The sequence below is a fragment of the Gobio gobio genome (assembly GCF_949357685.1).
Source record: "Gobio gobio genome assembly, chromosome: 5".
NCBI classification, from domain to species: domain Eukaryota; kingdom Metazoa; phylum Chordata; class Actinopteri; order Cypriniformes; family Gobionidae; genus Gobio; species Gobio gobio.
In genome coordinates, this window is record NC_137101.1 from 21,772,556 (window position 1) to 21,787,630 (window position 15,075).

The 15,075-nt window shown below is 40.1% G+C and overlaps 1 protein-coding gene and 1 long non-coding RNA gene across 2 annotated transcripts in view; one reads left to right on the top strand and one right to left on the bottom strand.

The window, feature by feature from the left end:
• Nucleotides 1-3,072: 3,072 nt before the first annotated feature.
• LOC307126779 lies at nt 3,073-6,587 on the bottom strand. The gene is made up of 3 exons (XR_013816537.1): nt 6,247-6,587; nt 5,172-5,213; nt 3,073-5,084 (listed from the first exon to the last, which is right to left on the bottom strand). It is a non-coding gene; the product is annotated as an uncharacterized lncRNA (long non-coding RNA).
• Nucleotides 6,504-15,075, top strand: part of nav3 (neuron navigator 3) — a 170,504-nt gene continuing 161,932 nt past the window's right edge. Inside the window, exon 1 of the mRNA XM_079817471.1 lies at nt 6,504-7,201. Coding sequence (XP_079673597.1) covers nt 6,926-7,201 — 276 coding nt within the window. The 5' untranslated portion in view covers nt 6,504-6,925. The remainder of the gene's footprint in view (nt 7,202-15,075) is intronic.

The following is a 15,075-nucleotide window of genomic DNA, read 5'->3' on the forward strand; positions in this document are numbered from 1 at the left end:
GGTGAGTAATTAATAACTAACCCGTTAAGAAGCCTGTTAGAAAAACCAGCACACCAGCATCAAACGTATGCTTTACTTTTCAAGAGGGCGCTCATAACACGGTTCATAAATGTCTGTGGGTGTGCCACCAGGGACCTGAAGCGGTCAGTGTGCAGACTGGTCTCAAAAACCGCAAACTCATCAAGACGAAGCCTCCAGACGAGCCAAACACCCTAGCGTAGAGCAGTGAGTGTTTGGAGTAATGAGCTGGAAGAAAGTTTGCACACACCACATGGGAGGCCTCCAGTAATGACCTAGTGTCTCCACATCTGGAGCTGCTGAGCTGAGGCCTGCGCAAGGAACTGATAGCAGAGTACCACAGGACCCTTTAATCAGAATCTCTCTCTCTAGGAGCACTGCTCCAGTGTTATGAGCGATCTGTAATGAGCAGGAGATGCAGCCACAGGTGACAGCACTGTATGTTTATCGCATGTAGAAACTGTGGGACTGAGTGCTATTTACAAGGCACACATGCTGATATCTACAGCAAACACTATAATGAAGCTGGGGGAGAGGAGGGCCACTCTAGTATAAAAGAAAGTTTAAAATAAGAACAGATGAGACCTGTTTACATACTGTAGGCAGAGAATGTGCTGTAAACACAACTCGGAGGCATCAACATTTTATAGAGATGTCATGCATAAGGGGCCACTTTTTTGTAGCTTTTCTCCCCTTACAGCTCATTAATTAGGTTTCTTGTACCAGACAATGCTTGAAGTTACTATAGTTTTACATGATTGTTTTTTATTAAAAAGACTGTTTTTGCTACTTTAACTAAGACGTCTAAAACGATGTAAATCTTGTTCTGAATCCTAGAGTGGCATTACGGTCTAAAGTGAACTTTGGGAGACTCTCTTTATTTCATTCATTTTTATTTTATATGTGTTTGTTACATGTGATTATTTGACCATTAGTTCTTTTTTGTGATATCCGCTGTTGCATTTTGAAACAGAAATATAAAATATATTTAATGACAGTGCTGGAAGATCTCACTTTTTCATTACTATATGAGGTTAGGTTTAACTGCTATTTGTAAGCCACCCATCCTTGGCTTTGGTGAATGCTTTTACCCTGTAAGGCATTGGATGGCTGTGACTCCATGCTGTTTGTTAAAGGCAACTAGTGCCAGGATAAGCCACCTTGGAATGCAGGCTGGTGTGTTAGTGTTGATGTGAAAAGACTACTCACCGATGAGCCAGCTGTGTGTGTGTGGATGTAATCTGTTAGGGTTTGATATTGGGCCTCAGAGAAACAATGCAGGAACCTGGTCTGGTCAGGTATGTATGATATATCTGTGTATTTTGATTTGTATAGTTCAGTTATGTATGTAGATTTGATTAGACCTCCCTAGCTTAATGTAAGTAATGTTTATTTCTAATAAAAAAACAAGTTGTTTATGAGCATTTTCCATTGACCTCTAGATTGTAAGTTGAATTCCCTGCTGTGTGGATATTGGTTATGATTATGAAGATTAAACATTGTAATTCAAAATGCACCTGTAATTTGTGTATGTACAGGTACAGTATATGTGGTTTATGAGGACACAAATGTGTATAATGACATGGGTATTACAACGTAAACATGGTTTATGTGGACACTTCCTGTTTTATAATAACTATAAATATTATTTTGAAATTCAAAAAGTGCCAAAGGTTTTCTGTGATGGGTTGGTTTAGGGATAGGGTTAGTGTAGGGGGATAGTATATAAGGTTTAAGGTACAGTATAAAAACCATTACGCCTATGGAGAGTCCCCGTAAACCACATATTCAAGAGTGTGTGTGTATAAAATCTAATTTCCACAATGTCTGGTGTGCACATTTTTGGACCCAATAATCCCTCAGTCATTTTTGCAGTGGACTGGACTTTTAACAGTTTGTCTGTGTTTGTTATTCTAACCTTGGCTACATAACTGCCGACTCCTGGGCAGCTGAGTGTTCACTGATCTACTATTGTGCTTGTCCATGTTAGTATTATTCTGCTGGGATCTTTAGTTGGGACCGAGCCCAGTGTTGTGGTGGCCTCTTCCCCTGGTTCGGATTGATGGCTGACCTCCCTTTCGTGTTATTTTTAGACCACAATAGGCACATTTGTACTTACTGTACATCCCTGACTCTTGCTTATTGTTCTGGTTGGTAAGTGAGCATTGATTCCCTGCTTGAGTTTCTTCAAAACCAGTTGTAAAATGTTTCAAAAGAGAACAAATATTGTACCAGAAATAAAGAACGAGAGCAAGACATGGGGGAAGACCATAGTTAATAGCTAAAAATATTGCAGAATAGTTTATTTTTTCATGGCGGTTTTGTGTTAGGAATGAGGGTTGCGCAAGTGCAGTATACACTCTCAGAAAAAATGGTACAAAAGCAGTCACTGGGACAGTTAAAAAGGTTCCAATATGTACCTTTTAGGTACTAATATGTACACTTTTGGTACCAATATGTACCTTTCAGGTACTAATATGCACTCTTTGGGGACAAATGGTTAATTTTTGAAAGGGTACTGCCCCAGTGACAGCTTTTGTACCTTTTTTTCTGAGAGTGTACTGAGATTAGCATTTTTTTATATGGTACCAGGGCTGGGATTTTCTTTATATTTGTGGCTCAAAGATCTGACCTTTTTCCCTTTATATTAGCTTAACATAGTCTTATGTTAAATTATTAAAAATATATACAAATTTAAATGTAATTTATACCTACAATGACCTGAAAACAGCTCATCAATGATGATCATGTCAGTTTTCGGATTCAAATTCAATTTGATATTTATTCTTAAAAGAATGACATTTTTGGAATGATTGCACCAAAGTAATTTGGTACAGTATTTTATTTTTCTGAAGTGATTGATACGTATTTGTCTTGATTTTATTTTCTCTTTAAAATGTACAAATAAAATAAAATAAAACATAAAATCTAAATTTTAATTAAATTTTAAATTTAATTAAATTTAATTAAGTTTTGTTGAAGAAGGTATAAAATTGTTTCAAAACTACCTGAAACAAACTTGGCACGTGTCTAAATTATTAATATTTTTTTTTAAAGATTTTTCCTTTTTTTATCATAGACACTTTTAGATTGACCCTTGTGTCTGATCATTTAGTAAGTTTTGAGGTTTGATTGTTAATGAAGTTGACCACTAAGTAGGAAAGTAGCAGAACTGTTTTTGGGTGAAAGTAGAATATTTCCTGCTGGGATTAGGATGCGGCTTTGATTCAATGTAGTGTTGTTTCCACCCACTCCTTTTTGGGACGTGGCCAAGCCACCCGTTCCAAACATGTTCTCCGGGCAGCTGGAATTTCTTTGACGTTTTTGTTAAATGTGTGTTTATAAGTTTGGCTGTTTAAAAAAGGATAGTTCACATTCCATTTGTCCCGACCCCTTTGAATCCGAAATGGAGCACAATTGCTCCCACTAAAATGAATTGTTTCAATCTGTTTCACTACTCGTCTCCATCACGGTGGCCTCAAGGGCTCAAGACATCAATCTGAAGAAGAAATGTTGACTAATAAATTGAATAGATGTTCTCCCATCACTTCTAACCCCGTCATGTCTTGATACTCTGTGATTCACTCCAGACTAGAAGTTTTTGCAGGGATTAGCATGGTAGGACAACCTTGAAAAGCACTCTTCTGATGCTAATGATGAAAAATGAATACCATCATAGTGCCACATAAAGCTTATCTCTCAAGCCTGTAGCCCATCAGGCAGAGAGTGAGAGCCCATGGAGGGCGTCAAAGGTTGACTGGGGAGTAGGAATCCATGACTCCATCACCCTGTGTGTGTGTTTTCTTTTCCATGCCATCCTATATGCAGAGCAGAGATAAGCATGTGCTTGTGGTGGGGACCAGGTGCGTGACTATCAGTCTCTCAAGGGATTTGCATTGACAGGGGAGGGTCCAGAGGGGATGTAAGAGGGTCAACCCTCTCGTTCTCTTTTTCAGTCTGTCTTTCTGCCCGTCTCTTCCCTGCTTGTTTTCAACGTCAGAACCACTCTCTGACGTCAGGTTCCATGCAGGGATGTTCCGTATTATCGGGAACCACTGATTTGGTTCCGCCTGATATTCCTTTTTCTGTAACTGGTGGGATTTGTTGTTGGTGAAACACCTCATTCCCCTCACGAAATTCCAATTGATGGATGAACGTGATGACCAAGAGCTAGTCAGCTGGAGATTTCCCAATGCACGCTTGGGTTCATTAATGCTTGCTTTTATCAGTCAGAGAGAAAAAAGAGTATCTCAGCAAACACAGCAGAAGATTTCCTTCCAGGCTCTTTCGTGGAAAGCAGCAAGTTGACTTAATCACATGCTATGATGTTTGGCCAGGAGGTTTGAGTCTTGAGATGCTGAGTTCCTATTTCCTCTCTTGGGCTGTGGCTTTTGGGTCTTCCATAATTCTCCCCCAACCCAAATTTCTTGAGGTTTCTCCCTCAGCCCACCCTTTTCCCCAGTTCTGTTGGAATGCCCTTTTTCCCTGCCACAAGATACTCCACTGTGGCTTTGGAGGCCACCTAGAATGGAGCAACTCTGCTGAGCCCACATTCAGAAATAGAGACTTAGGCTGTAAATTTAGCTCTTATCAGGGCCCTTTGCCTCCACCAAGGAGTATTGCCCGATCTTTTAAGACACATTGTTTGTTGTTGGAATTATGGTACTTCTGAGGTACAAGCCACAGTTTTCAACTGTGCCTCACTAGACAGGCCTGAGGGAGTGAACTCTATCATTACCGTCATCACCCTGCGGCATCAATATATTGCTGTCATTCCCATCAACATCCTCATCATGTTTTATGATCTTTGTCCCGCTTAACCAGCCCGCTAAGAGTATGGGCCCTGATGTGGAGAAAAGCGGTTGAATGTCTAAACAGCACACTAGCAATGACCTACCAATCTTCAACAGAACTGAATCCGGAGGTTGCTGTACTCCTGTTGACTTTGGCTTTTCTAAGGCAGTTAGCGGCAAACTTTCAGCTCCGATTTACCGCAGTGCATTCGGAAAACAGGTAACTGGAAGCCTGTCGTTCAGCAGTGCTTCTCCAGGGCAGCTTGATGAACTCTGCGAGGGAGACATGAAAATTAAATTCGGGCTTCACTGTTCAAGTAGGAACACATTGCGAAAATGTTTTTTTTTTTTTTATTTGACCTTCTGCCTGGAGCGTTCAGTTACATGTGATCCACTGAGCACCTGGAGAGGAAATCAAAGCAGTTTCTTTCAATATATAATTGTATATAATTTTCGCACATTGAAGGTATAATTGTCATTCATTGCTTTGCAGTATTGGTGGATTGCATAGTAAAGTATGCTGTTAATGAAGGAGGAACATGGGGAAAAAAAGATGTTCGCCATCTCATTAAATGCACTTGATTCTAAATATACCAAACAGACAAGAATATAGGCTTAGTTGTGTGAGCATTGAGTCAATCCCATGAGGTATTAAATAAACTGTAGGTGCTCAGGGTAGGCTTAGGAACTGGACGTTGCTGTGTTAAAGTGTTCCGATGTGGTGGAAATCCTTGCTGTTCCTCCACACATCCCTGCTTTTAAACTGAACCAGATGGGCTCTTTCCATATAAAACTTTCACTCTCTTTTAAGTCACACACCAGGCTAACGGCTGTTAAAAACCATGGTACATGTCATATTTTGCCCACTTAATAAAGTCTTTAATACATCAAGGGCTGCTCAGTTTCACACCATAGTTGAAAATTCATGTATACAGGCACTTTGCCAGGTACAAAACGACCGACTGTTTAGTGATCATGGGCAATGATTCGTTGTCCTCTGTTAGAGGGAAATGAATCGTATCTCCTGGGCTAAACACAAGAAAATGCCCTGATTATTTGTTTGACATGAATTAGCAGGGAGGTCGGTGCCAGTGCTGTCAGCAATGCTGTCATGTTCTTCTCTCACCCGTTACTAAATGCTACACAAAATGTCTAAGACACATTCTGTTGTCAGTCCACTGTCTCCAAGCCTTCCTGTCTTTCTGACTCTTTACCAACTATTTCTATAAACTGGATGGGGATAATAGATGAGATGAGAGTGAAAGTAAAGTTGACAGCACAAAAAAAGAAAGAGAGAGAGACAGCGAATTGGAGTTTGGCAGCTAAATCCAGGGAACTAGACAAACAACTTCAGTGTGGATTGTTTCCGGGATTAAAGAGAGTAGACCTTCTCTAACATCTGTTTGTGTTGGCTGTCACATATATACAGACTTACTTTTACTCCAAACAACCCCAAATGTTTCCACTGTCTTTCGAGGGTTCTTTTTGCACTCGTTCTTTCATCACAGCGTTCAGTTGTTCCAGCTTCAGCCAGTGTGAGGTGTCCATGTCCACCGATCTGAGCTGGGTTACGGAGAGACTGTTTTGACAGTTGCAGTCAGAGTGTGACGCGCTGCTGTGGAATGTTCTTCAAATGACAGATGAGGAACCAGAGAGTTAGTGTGTGCATACGCGTGTGTGTAAGAGGGATACACACTCAGTCAGATCTGGGTAATCAGGCAGTGAGGAGAGCAGAGTGGTGGTTACCTTCCAGGGAAGTTCACGCCCCCGAGAGCTGTTTGGTTTTGTAGTGGTGCTTTGTCGGTGAGGGAAGAGGAGGAGTGGAAGAGAGAGGAGGAGGGGAGAATGTGTAGTGGAGGAGCCTTCTCAGTTACTGAGAGCAGCACACGCTGTCGGCAACAGAATGAGCGTGTCCACGCTCTCACCCGTTAGCAGTACTCTTTAAGAGACCATTTGCCCCCCTCCCACCTCTTACAGCCCCTGCCAGACATCAAGAGCAGACACAGGGCTCTTGTCTCTCTCTCTCTCTCTCTTGTGTGAGAAAACCACGAGAGACAACTCCTCCACTTTTTTCCCCTCCTTATTTCTCTGTTCGACTTGCATTCTGAGGGACTATGCCGGTAGTTGGCGTTGCATCGAAACTCCGGCAGCCGGCTGTGGGGTCCAAGCCCATCCACACTGCACTGCCCATCCCAAACCCTGGGAGGAGCAGCATGGCACATGGACTGGCACCCAGGAGCTCGGAGCTCAGGGTCACAGAATCTTCTATGCTCTCCTGTCAGCTGTCATTCAAGACGGAGATCCACGATAGGAGGTCAACCTTGGTCCCAGCTCCAGCCACAACTTTGTCACGTAGCAGCAGACAGGCAGAGGAGAGCAAGATATGCAAGGTCAGTGAGACAGATGATGGCATGTAATCCAGGCATTCGTCCATATGTGCCATGTTTGGGTTGGTCTTTAGACCAGGTACTGGTTTTCTCTACAGGTGGCTCTCAAGTTGCTCTAGAAGAAAGCTGATTACGGTTCTTGTTTGATTGATTTGGAATTATAATTCAATGAATGTTTGGAAATAAACCAGCCAGATACCCGGAGGACCATTGCATAATTTTAGCAGGTGCCATAGTTCTGTCATGTCTTGACATTTGTATTCCACATGCTGGCAATTATGCAGTAGTGCATGTGTATGCATTTGGATGATATTAAATAAATTATATGGTTTGTTTATGTTTTTTATTAAAAGGCATAGTTCACCCAGAAATGGAAAAAGCCATAAAAGTTTGAAATGACATGAGGGTGAAGAAATGATGACAGCATTTTCATTTTGGCTGAACTATCCCTTTAATATCTGAAGGAAATCACACACTTTGCTGAATCATGTGCACTGTTTTGATATTGTTTGGTTTATCATTACAAACCATGTCTCTCATGTGGCTGATACTTCCAGTTTACGAACGAGCTGTTGTAGTTTTGCTGAGGCTATTAAGATCTCTATCTGTTAAATGAAGCATGGGGCAGTTTCAGGGGGGGTTTTGCGGGGGAGACTCGGCCACCTGAGAAACCCTTGTGTGAAACAGAGTGGGGCAGTACATTAACTCCCTATCCCCCACGTGTGGTGCTCCGTTACAGATATATGGCTGGTGTTTTCCCCCTGCTTTACTGCTCTTTTCTCAGGCTTCACTATATTAAAAAGGCACAGTTCAAATTGTCAGCAAATGATAGACATGTATGGATTGCCATGAACTTTTACCCATTCAAAACAAAAGCATGCCAAGATTTCTGAAAGCAATTTTCATACAGTACATTTGGCTGGAAACCGAAGCAGAGACAGAAGGAAGGCGGGGCACTATGAAGAACGTGAGGATCTTTTAAAAATCCCCGCCAAGCAGATTCATTTGAGGTTTTGCTAGACCCGCCTGTCAAACCTGAAAAAAGTAAACTTTAGGTACTGTAAAAGAAAGACTTTGCTGTTTAGTAAGCTCATCTTGATCATTGTCTCATTTGTGACTTCCTTAGATTTACCTCCTCCCTTTTCTGATCCTAAAAGACTGCATTTTCTTGTAACCTGCAGGAAGTGCGTGCTAACTTCAAAGCAGGGTTGTGGTTGACTGCGCAGGGTTTCTGGTGCAGCGGTCGCGAGCATGTTCAGGGTCGCTGCAGGGCAGTGGGGCCAAGAAAGAGAGGAAGTGTGTTTTATTATTAACTGTGTGTGCTCCATGACACACTCAAGTGTCATGCCCTTTAGTGAGAAAAAAATCACCAGCCTTGTCTCTTCCCTTTAGTTTACTGTTAAAAATGCAGCAGGATTGTTAAGACTGGTCATACAATTCAACTGAACAAAGCTCTATGTTACAATATTAATAAGAAATGTCAGGTCATATAATATGACTGACTTTTTAATGCCTTACTATCTCCTCAACTAAAGAAATGTCCCACCTGTCCCTTACTGACTGGTCACAAGGGAACAATTAGTCCTAATGCGGGCTTGTCCACTCAGGTCTATCAGCTCTCTTTGAAAGAACTGAATAGCCTGAGGCAGTACTTACTTTCTCCTGACAGTCTAGTTTTGGTGGGGCTAGTGAAGTTGTCTAAGATCATAATGCAGCGGCATGTCAGAGTGCATTCAGTAGAGATGGATTTGTTTATACCCACATGCCTGTTTGGACATGTTTGTAGTCATTCCCACAGAGGGCAGCACATTCACCTTGTTTGGTGTTGACACAGTCTCTACGCGGCTGCAGTTTGATTCGAATCGTGTGTCGAGACAGCAAACTCATGTCAAACTTTGCATTTGAGGACATCAGTCTACCGCGCAGCTGGCGCTGTTGTGATCTGCTGGTGCTATTTATCAAGTTTCCAAACAAACAGGAGCTCCGCAGAGCAAGATTTAAAGTAAACCAATGGAACAACTTAACGGATAATGCGAGGACAGATGGCGAGTGTGCTGTAGAAGCTCTTTTGGACGCCTTAAGAGCAGTCATCCAGGGGAGCCTGTGTAGTTTACAGTATGCAAGGGCCTCATCTCATGACAGTGTTAGATGACGGTTGTGCAAGTATCATTCCAGCCACTTTCTCCACAGAGTTCTCAGTGCAGTTTCCCATGGTAAATAGAGGAAATATGTGGTTGGTCTGGTTGTTGAAATGATTATAGCTTACGCTGTACACTTTATACACCTGAGAATAAGGGCAGTGAGGAGGTGTGTTTGAGAATGTGTGTCTGTGGCAGGTTTAATGAGAGAGAATACGTGAGAAAATATGAACAAAAGAAAGGAAACAGCAGGGTATTTGTATAAACTCTGTGTCTGGGAAATATGAAGAATATGGGAATTTGATTCATTTAGACCTAATTCTATGAAAATAATTGATGTGAATAATTGAAAATGAAATATGAAAATGAATTGCTTGTAAATTTTATAAATAATTACAAAGAAATGGCAAACGACACATTGAATTCAATGTGAAAGTTTAAAGTAGAAAGGCTGAAATAGAATATTCTTGTAAAACGTTGTCCAATAATCTTTGTTGGGTTTTTTTACAACTTTGAAGAATCATTTTTCTACAGTCTAGTACAGTAGATGAGAAATCAGAACAGTTTGCTAATTCAGCTTCCTTTGTTCTGCGTTTAAGAGCACTTGACTTAACTGACTTGAAAATGGAATGACTCCACAGGGTGTTCACTGTTATGCAAGACTAAAATTGTTATAAAAGACTTAAAGTATGAATTATCTTCTTCTTCAGAGTGAACATATTTTATTGTGTTTAGATCATCAGATTAAACAGTTGTTGATATAAATCCAAAGTAATGATCCAGAAATGTTTTGTTGAGATTAATCCATCTGTTATATTTAATCATATTTATTGCATTATTTATTGTCGCAAACAGCTTTTTGAAAATCCTCCTTTGAGTGCTTGGCTTTGAATGCACATGGGGTGGGGGAGATAGTCTTCCATACTGGATGAGGTTTGTCTGATATGTTGTTAGCATCTAGTGCAGAAATATGACAGCAAAACCCTATTCTCAGAAAGACACATGTTTTCCACCCTGCGCAAATCTTCCATTTGCTTTGCCATCTTACATATTTATGTGTTTCCTTGTGCTCTATGAGTCTTTTGTATTAAATCCCCCAGATGCTCCTTACTGTCAAAACCTATATGACTTTCTGTCATAGGTGCCAATCCTGTGGCCAATCCCATGGAAAAATGAGATATTCTCATTATTTTAACCAATCAAAAAACAGATTGAAATTTGTTAACCTCTCTGATTGGTGGATCGAACATCGGGTCCCGTAGGGTTGTAATACACACACAATTCTACCATATATAGTGTTACAACATAACCTGACAGAAAAGCTTGTTTTTTTGTTTTTGTTTTTGTTTCACTGTGATAAATTGCATTTTCAGTCATTAACTCCCAAATTAAGTATTAGGTATATCAGCGAGAGCAACTTGTAACAACACTCATGGAAAGAATATGTGAATGAAGATGTATTTATGCTTGGTTGGTAATATATTTGAAGTTTGTACGAATGGGCCGATTGCTGGATGTAAAATAGTTGGGTTTAAGCTCTATGCTGGGATTAGCTACGTTCAGCCTTCCGATAAATATTAACACCTGTAGTACCAACTAAAACTACTGTGTCCACACTGACACATTCTACCACAGTTATATTTAAGACACTTTTTTTTTTTTTTTACAGTAACGTAATTTAAATGGCAGAAACATAAATTGACTTTCTGTCTTCTGTGGAACACAAAGGAGGATATTTTTAAGAAAATTATGGTTTTTGTCCATACAATAAAAGTCACAAGAGTCCAAAACAACTTTATTTAGACAAACAAACTCTTTAATTTCTCTCATTTTTACAGTGATGTGAAATGTGAATTATATATCCACACTATCATTAGCTGTCCTGAGACTCTTGTCATCCTAGGGCATCCTGTTACATATGGGCACAGACACACATTCATTTATATAATCCTCTTATGGAGTTCAGTAGTGTGGTCCAAAAGCGAGGTTCCCCAGAGCTCTGTACTTGTCCCATTTAAGATTTGTATGTGTGAGATTAAGAAGTCAGGGAATGTAAACAGGCCACTGGTGGCTCACAGTGTGTTAGATGGGGAAGGCAGGGGAATGTTGAGAGCGCAAGGGGACAGTGCCAGCGTTTCCCAGCAGCAGAGGTGCTGTCAGTGGTGAAACACTGAGGCTTGAAGTCGGCGGGATGGGGGTGGGGGGGTGGTGGTGTTTCTTCTGTCTGTGCATGTCATAGCCATGGGTGGTCTGGCGTGCTGCACTCCTTATCTGGAAGAGTGCAGGACACTGAAGACAAGTGATGATGCTCCCCCTTAGACAAGCGGCGGTGGAGGCTTAGAGCCATTAGACAGCTTAACTTGAATGGAAATGTACTATCCAACAGCTCTCTGAAGAGTTGTGACTTGCAAAAATTGAAATAATCTAATAATTCACTCATATTTCTCCCACAGTGTGCCTACTCAAGAGCTGAGTGATGAATATGTTTATTCAGATAATATCAGGCACACTGTTCTGTTTATTTTTTTGAGGCTTTTACTGTTATTTCTGGAGGCTTTTACGCAACTCATTTCTTTTTTTAATAAACAATTCTGATTCTGACTCGCATGAACAAGAACTGGACTACTGTTATGTTCTGTTTATTGCACTAGCCCATTAAGAAATTGTAAAAGTACTTAGGTAAAGTAGAGCGCACTGCACGAGTTGAGTATAGTGGATTCTGTTTGATGAAAATGCACAACCAATACAACATCTACCCAAAAATGAAAAATTCTGTCATCATTTACATGCCCCAATGTTGTTTTTTTTAAACCAGACTTTTTAATTCTGCAATTATCTGCAATTAAGATTATGATTTTAATCTATTAACCTCTTCCCTGTCACCGTCCCGCTGGCGGGACACCTGGCACTCTTTTTTTGATCTGCTTTTTTTTGTATCATATATTTGAGTAATTATCATAAATTAGGTATCATTTGAAAGCTTACGAACTCAAAATTCATCCTGTGAAAACCGTTTTGAAATTGGACATTGCGTTACCATGGAAACGGGACTTTAAATTCTTCTAGCGTGCTCCTCCCCTAGTGGGCGTCATCATGTTTTATATTACAACATTTATTTTGTTATATTACAACATCTACTTTATAATAAAAATCTTTTCTAATCTTGACAAAACACATATCGTCGGAAAGGTCTGAGTCTCTGGGTTCCATATTTGGTAACCATTTTGTGATGGAAGGGATATTTGGACAGAAATTTACAGAAAAATGCATCAAAAAAACAATCAATGGAATATGTGTGACACCCGGTGGCTATTTGTGGTACAGCGCCTAAACAAAATCTCATGGGAACTTCAATTTTTGTGATATCAACTTCAAATTTGGAACACAACTTGGTTAGACATATGGCTTTGATTTTATAATAATTTTAGATTAAAACATTTTTGTAAAATATATATTTTATATAAAATAAAAATATTTAGTACAGTATTTTTTATTTACAGTAAATTTAAATTTCCATAACTTTTTCATACTTTCATATTTTGAATTGTGTTCACTTCAGCAATACTCTGCCGAGTGTCTGCTTTAAAACAAGACCAAACTTGGGTCTATATTCCAAAGCATTCTTGAATTACAGCCCTTTAAGTTTGGATAGTGCATTTTCATGTGTATTCTCAAAAAGGGGGGTGACAGGTAAGGGGTTAAGATGAAGCTTTGAAACTTGATCCTTAATGATGCTCAATGATGATTAAAACTGATGCACGTGCACCATAAAAGCATCATGGAAGTGGTCGATTTGACTCTGTAAGTCTTCAGAAGTTGATCGAAAGACTGATTCGAGACTGAACAAAACTATGTTGTTATTGTGCATCACTTTTGTTTATTCATTTACATCTTTATTTACATCGTATGCTTTACTCCCCATCCACTGTAATTCCATGGAAAAGAACGACCAGCTCCTTATTCAAAATGTTTCCTTTTTTGTTATTCTGAGGAAAGAAAGCCTTTTGGGTTTGGAACAACATAAGGATGAGTAAGTGATGAAAGAATGTACATTTTTTTGTAAACTTTTCCTGTAAGTGTTTCGAGGTTGCATTATGGAGTTTGTTTTCAAAACAACCATGCAAGTTTATATTTAAAGTCTCTGGAAGCCAAAGTCTTTAGTTAAAACAGGAAGAAAAACTGGTGAGAAAAACAGTACACAACCTAAAGGACAGATCTTGCCAGGCATCCTGTTTTTGTTTTTGTTTTTTTTTACAGGGTTGAGCTGTCCAGAGACCAAGAATACTCTGTGCACACAGCTCTCTTTGAAAGAAAAAATTACATCTAATAACATTTAACTATCTGGCAGATGTCATTTCGTTTCCCTCGGTTCAGCTGAGGACTTTATCACCAGTATCATTGAGTGGCGGAACACTCCTGCCACATCTGATACTCTTGAATGGTATTTATTGATGCGGCACTGCAGAGCTGCGGACGAGTTTCTTACCGCTTTGCACAGTTCATGGACGGAAGTAACCCACATGCTTTCATACAACTGCTCACACATCAGGCCATATCCACAAACACAGTACCTCCAGGCAATGTGCTAGTTCAAAGGTTTGACCAATAAATGATCAGAGAGAGGGAGACAAACTGTACACTGCCACTTGTGTGTTGTTTAATGCCATAAAAGAACAAAAAGAACAGAGAAAATAGGCAAATTTACACACGTTTATCCAGTTATCTATTAACAAAGCCTATCATAGTCCAGCGGTTCTCAACCAGGGGGCCCGGGACCACTCGGGGGCCTCAAGATTACCTAAAATAAGACAAGACGAGCATTAAAATAAGCTAAATAACAAAACATCAAGATATTTCTCTTTTTTTTTCTTCGAAAACTCAGGATTCCCACTGTCCTTGATATAGGAGGTAGCCAAAGTTATACAATTCCATGGGAATTTTGAGTAAATTGTAAAACTCCTTGTAATGTAAGCAACAAACATCTAAAAAGGTAATGGGGCCTTCAGATATAGTTGTGGACAAGGGGTAGCCTTGGTGTCAAAAATGTTAAGAATCACTGCCATAGATTTCTATTGATTTGATTGAAATCTAAGAGTAATATATATACAAACTAATGCTATTTTTCTTATGCGTCCTTCTAACTTTTAAAACATAGTTTTGTCAGATTAGCTAACTTCTGGGGGACGCACAAAGTGTGGCTAATCAAATCCATGAACACACACTCAAGTGGTTCACGTCTGATATTAGTCTACTACTTTTCGCTTCCTTTTTCCACTTCCAGTCTTCTAGTTTAATATTTCTGTTCTTTCACTCCCTTTCCTTCATTTCTCTAATCAGCTGCATTTGTCATTTGTTACATAAACGTTGACAGTCTTCCCACCTCTCTCACTTTCTTTCATGTGCTCACTCATTCTTTTACTTTCTCTTATTTTCCTGGAGCATTCACTTCATTCCAGACCTCTGCACTCCTTTACTCATTCTCACATTTTGTCTCTGTCTCTCTCTCTCGCGCGTGCTCTCTCTCTTACTGACGTTGTGCTGATAGAGGGATGGAGGCAGTGCACACACCTGGCACTGTCTGTATAACTGGCTCCGATTACACGCCACGAGCCCAGTGCCGCACACAGAGGTCACACACACACACACACGTACACACACACACACACACTTTCTCTTGGCCCGACACAAAGGAGGAACATCTGTGAAACCAAAGCATGGGGCTCATTAGCAATCAGCAGG